Below are 6181 nucleotides of genomic sequence, written 5' to 3' on the forward strand. Positions count from 1 at the left end.
TATATATATAACAAAACATATTTTTAAACGTATTTATAACAAAACATATTTTTGAACGTATTTATATAAAACATATTAAAAATAACATATTACAAACATATTAATAATATATTAAAAATTTATTAATAAACAAAAATTTGGAATTTTTTTTTGGCCGGGACCGGAACCGGGACCGGGACCGGATACCTTAACCGGTTACTGGTAAGTTTGACCGGTTACAAGGTATTTCACCGGAACCAGGACCGGTTATGGCAGGACCGGTTAGCACCGGTTTTTGTCTTGATTAGGACCGGTAGGGACCGGCCCGGGACCCGATTTTGGCCATCTCTACCCGGTAAGAGCGATGATAGGGATAGAGAGTTTTACCCGGTAAGTGATGGTGAGGACTCTTACCCGGGTAAGCGTTTACCGGGTAAATTGTTGCATACGATACCATCTGAATATACTACAATCTTATCTGGTAAAATAAATTATAATGTTGACTCCTACTGATAAGCGTTTACCGGATAAGTAATTGGGTAAACGACCCCTTAGTCTTATTAGAAAATAAAAGTTGCTTCTTTTAGAAATGGCCCTAAACCATCTCAATGTTCATAAGCCCATTAAGCTCCCATTTACTTAAACGTTAAAGCCTTTTTAACTTTTTGTAATTATTTACGAGTTTATCGTCACATACATTTAAAATAACGAATCTTTTTACGAATAACTTGCATTAAGCACGATAAAATCGAGTCTCGGGCTAATCGTTTCATAAAAAGATAGATTATTTACGTATTACGTCCAATTGTTCAAATTCTTTAAGTCATTAACAGAAATGGTCAAGTCTGATCGGTTATTGCTTATTTATCATTTAATAATATTTTTTATAAAGATAATAATTAAGTATTTTGTGATAACTAATTATTATCGTAATTATATTTTAGATTTTTTATATTCAAATGTCTATCCCATATTTGATTATGTTTATCAATAGTTAAAAATAAAGCTTTAATAAGTTGTACTTGCGCATAATTTACTTGTGATCTTGAATTTTAAGTAATATGCATCGATAAACAGCATTTTATGTATAAAAAATAGTTTTTTAAGAGTTTTTGTCAAATGCTTTATAATATAGTATAAATTACAAAATTATTATGATTAAAAGATCCTATCTATTTGACATTTTTGAACAAGAATAATTTTTACATTCAAGACACACTACAACAAAATCGGGTTATAGGACACTTCCAAATTCTAAGTGTCATAATAGACCTCTTTATAGGACTTAGTTTATAGGACCAAAAAAATAAAGTGTTCTATCTAAAGGCGTTGTAATAAGTTTATATGACATTTTTAACGTCGTAATAAGTTTTTTAGGACATTTTTAATATAAAACATCATATTAGCAATTTTATAGAACACTATTTGAAAAATTGTCCTATAAAAACAAATGTCCTATAAAAAATTGAGTTTATAGGACACTTTCTCAAAAGTGTCCCATAAAGTGCTAATGCGACACTTTGTATAAAAAAATGTCCTCAAAAACTTGTTAAGACGCCCAAAAGCGTCATATAAACTTATTACAACACCTTTAGATAGGACGTTTTATATTTTGGTCTTATAACTTAGGTTTTATAAAGCGGTCTATTGGGACATTTAGAGATTGATGGTGTTCTATAAACTCAATTTTGTTGTAGTGAAAAGTACCATGAGGTCCCAGATACAAGGAGAAAAAAAATCATCTTGTGGCTACGGAGGTTCAAGGTGACTCCGGACTATCTGCAAAGCAAATGGTCGCCTTGGAATTAGTCGGCTCGCATAGTGGGTTGGATATCCAGGTTAATAAAAAAAACTCACCATATTTGTAGTTTTTCTCACAAATAACCGTTAAAAATAATATGATATGTACGAGTATCTATATATATATATATAAAGCATAATATTTAGTTTACATATCAGTGTTCCAATATGTACGAGTATCTATATATATATATACATATATACGCACAATATACACAGATATACAAACGACAATATAGGTGTCAAGCCCATAACCATTCGTTTACAACACTCAGTAGTATTATTTTACCAGTGTCCACCAAATCATCAGTATAAAACAGCTAACTGGCATAAAATTCTGCTGTTCGAAAATACGTTTTCGGGTATTTCAAAACATTACAAATTACACAAAATATATAAATGGAGTCTTTTACTTAAAGGATGAATAAATAACATTTGGTAGCTTGCAAATGACATAAATACCCCTTGTCAATATCAAGATTTTGAAGTAGAAAAAAAGAACATGACATGTAGTGGTATGACCTCACAAGTGTTTTTAGGGGCTTCTTCCTCTTCAAGATTAAAACACACCAACTCCACTTTCAAAAGAAAAACTTAATATTCATTCTTACTTCAACTACATCAGTATCAGTATGGTAATCGATTAATGCTTTAATCGATTATTCGAGTACTTGAATATTTAAAACTTTACATTTTAGGTACCAAAATGGAAGTTTTGAAAGTACGTTACCTAAAATAGGAATCAAGTTAAAGTACGTTACTTTTTCATGTAATTTGCCCTTTAAGCTGTTAGGTACCTGGACATTTTTTGAATGAATAAATCTGTACGTTTATAAAACAAAAGCAGTATATTATATATCAATTGATGTATCCAGATCAGTAACAAAGTACAATAATCCAATGAAAATGATTAAACACTGTTTTCATTATTCATGATTTATTTTTCAAATTCAAATGGGAAACATAAGGGAATCTGATAATTATTTATTTTTCAAATTCAAATGACGGTAACAGGATCATAACAAACACATGCGACTGTCGTTTGAATCTGAAAAATAAATAAGGGTTAATGAAAATAGTGTAGTTTTTCGTTTTATTAGTTTGTTGCATTTTTCTACAGATTTGTTGATGCATGGAAAAAGAAAGCGTAAATTTCTTTCGTTTATAAGTGTAAAGATTTATTTGTTCAAAAATTTAATCATTCAAAATATGAAAGTTCGTTGGGTTTTTCTCAATTTTAGTAAGTTACAGAATTATGGGGTGTTTGGGATTTGCTTATTTGAAACGACTTACGTTTTTCTACAAAAACACTTATCAACTTATTATAAGTCAGAAAGGTTTAACTTTTTAAAAAACTTCTTATTACTGGTTTGACACCGGTATAAGTTGTTTATCCAAACATTCAAAGTATTTATTACCAATATCACACCGAAATAAGTCAATAAGTTATTTTTATAAGCAATCTCATAACATTCCATTAATCTCTCAAAACGTGATGGGTTTTTTGTTGTTGAACTTCTCCCTTAAGAAAAATCTTGACCAAGACAGTCGTTGTATGTTAATATGATATAATTTCATGTCATGATTCGTGAACTAACGTAACGTCTGAATCGGTTTTTATTTGTTTCAATTACCGAGTTGTTAAGAAATCAGTTAAATTCTTACAACTGGAACTGAATGTAACCAATATAATACTTCGATTTAGCCATTAACATATGAAAATTGACAATCTTTAACCCTGATCCACGTATTTCTCTGTAAATACCACACAGTAATAATTTCACTGCTAAAATACAGTTTTTGGACCTTTTGAGAACAAAAATGGAAAAAAGTTAGAAATAAATGGACCAAAGAATAATTGTTAGGTCTTCCATCTTCATCTCATCTCTTCATAACCACTTCTTGAATTCTACTTAAACCCCTTCAACCTTCACACCCCTATTCACTCTATAAATTTTCCACGTTTTACCCGAACGAGTCCTCCAATTTTTTCATTCTGTGCCAAGAAACGTCTGAATTAACGATGTTTCAGAGGACCAAGAAATTCTTCAAAAGAAGTATTCAGACCGTCAAGTCTTACTTTTCTGAAGGCTACCAAAAGCTTCCGAAAACACCATCTTACAATGGACACCACAACACGGGGTTCAGTCTGGAGAGCATTTACACTGAATTCGTCGACCAGTGGGAGGCTGCAGACCGTGTTATGGGGACTGCGTGGGAAAAGAATGCAAATACCCTGAAGAGCAATAAACCATCCATGTTGATCGATCACCATAAGGTCACTAGAAGGAAGCAACAAAAACACGAAGAAGTGTCGTCAAGAGAACAAGAGGAAAAGAGGGGTTTGATGACGAGAAGATTGAAGGAACTGGAAGTCATGGATAGGGATAACGTAGATCATGTTCTTGACGTTCAAGAAATTATGCATTATTATTCTCGGTTAACATGTCCAGCTTATTGCGAGATGGTCGAGAAATTTTTCTCGGAGATGTACTCAGAGATCTTTAATCCAAGAAGAACACCCGTTCGAGTTTAGAAACGTGCAACCAATTGTGTTATTACAATAAAAAAAAAAAAAAAAAAACCCCTTTCGACTTCCACATCTGAAAACTTTCAAACAGTTACTTCTAGTCGATTCAGTGTTCTAATTTCCACAACTTGTTTGCTTAGAAACTAACAGTAATGACGTGAGCAAACCGCAGACTGCGTATATTTTCTTATATTCATTTTGTGTGAGATTGCTCGGTTTGACCAACGCAGAATGTACGTTCTACAATTTCCTTTTTTATCTGATTAATTTGAGGGTTCTTAATGTCCATATTGGGATATTGTGGGGGCCCTTTTTGGTATGCCACTAAATTCTTTAATTTTAAACCTAACTTTGAAGCAAAGGTTCTAATTACAAGTAAAAACTCTACATCACAAAAGTTTCTTTTTAGCCCTTGTACTCTTAGAAATTTCATATTTGGAGCAACTACAAAAAAGTTGGCAGAAATCAAAGGATCTGTAGAAGAATAACAAAAGCAGAGAGAAGGAAAAACTGTAAATTCTCGTTAATAATAAGCTCTTTAAATAGGAATGAGGTTGCACTGAAAATAAAACATTCATTACAGTATTTGGAAAGAGCAAATTGCATGAAAATGTAACGTACTTTAACTTGATTCCTATTTTGGATAACGTACTTTCAAAACTTCCATTTTGGTACCTAAGATGTAAAGTTTTAAACATTTAAGTACCTGGGTAACCGGTTGAAGCATTAACCAGTTACCATGCTGATGTGGCGAGTGATGTGGTATCTAACTCAATATTATTTGCTGACAAGGATATCTTAATCTAAAATTAGTTTTTATGTACTGTGGTTTATTAGAAGAAAGAGTTAACGCTTCAATCGGATATCCGGATACTTAAATGTGTAAAACTTTACATCTTAGGTACCAAAATGAAAGTTTTGAAAGTACGTTACCAAAAATAGGAAACAAGTTAAAGTACGTTATTTTTACATGCAATTTGCCTATCGTATTTCCTTGAAATACAATTTTGCCAAGTTTTCAATTGTAATTTATGTACGGTTTTTCTATTTCCAACCTTACTTGAAATAACTAAATTTAGTTCAAGATTATAAATTACATTATTTCAGGTGGTTTATGTAAAACGTCTCTTTTATATGAATCAGACGATTTTTGGGTTTTCTAAATGACGAAAATGCCCTTTTCACCAAAATGCTCACATGTTGGCAAGTTGTCATCGTCTTTAATGCATTTTATGAAAAGAAGGTAATTAGTACACAACAAAAACCAAGAACATTGGTTTAAAAATTCATTAAGTCGTCTCAAAAAGATGAAATGGTATTTGCATAGGTAAATAAACACACATATAGAGAGACATTTGGGATTATGTGAGACTAAGGGTTTTTCGTGAGACCTGTAAGACTAATTCTCAACCCTTGGATTAGATCTATAATCGGACAATCTGAACATTCATAAACGCCACGAGACTTCTCAATAATCACAAAATTGCCACTTTACAATTTTAGACCATTAGATTATAAAGTTGATTAATGAACATAAATTGGTCTTACGTGTCTCACGAAAAACTATTGGTCTCACGTGAACCCAACCATATATATATATATATATATATATATATATATATATATACTGGAAGGGTACTCGCACAATGCTGCGAGATATATCTTGATTTTAATATTTCATTTTATTTTTTTATCTCAGTCGTTGTTGTAATATGGTCTTATTTGATTTTGAAAAAACAAAGATGTTTTTATTTTTAATAAAATATAAATTTGAAGATATCATAAAAAATTGATAAAAATATATCGATATTAGTATCAAATTAACTATTTAAAATTCCTTTTTTTGTGTAAATTTTAATTCAATTTTTTTAT

At 31.1% G+C, this 6181-nt stretch overlaps 1 protein-coding gene across 1 annotated transcript; it reads left to right on the plus strand.

Annotated features, from left to right (window-relative positions):
- The first annotated feature begins 3771 nt into the window (after positions 1–3771).
- On the plus strand, positions 3772–4315 carry LOC112500035. Its single transcript, XM_025103297.1, has one exon. The coding sequence runs from the start codon at positions 3803–3805 to the stop codon at positions 4313–4315; it is 513 nt and encodes a 170-aa protein (XP_024959065.1). The 5' UTR covers positions 3772–3802.
- Positions 4316–6181: the final 1866 nt, after the last annotated feature.

This window comes from Cynara cardunculus (genome assembly GCF_001531365.2).
Source record: "Cynara cardunculus var. scolymus isolate 2C chromosome LG 17, CcrdV1, whole genome shotgun sequence".
In the NCBI taxonomy this organism is placed as follows: Eukaryota; Viridiplantae; Streptophyta; class Magnoliopsida; order Asterales; family Asteraceae; genus Cynara; species Cynara cardunculus.

Excerpts from the sequence above, each read along its gene's own strand:
- LOC112500035 (XM_025103297.1), top strand. The coding sequence starts at position 3,803 with ATGTTTCAGAGGACCAAGAAATTCTTCAAAAGAAGTATTCAGACCGTC.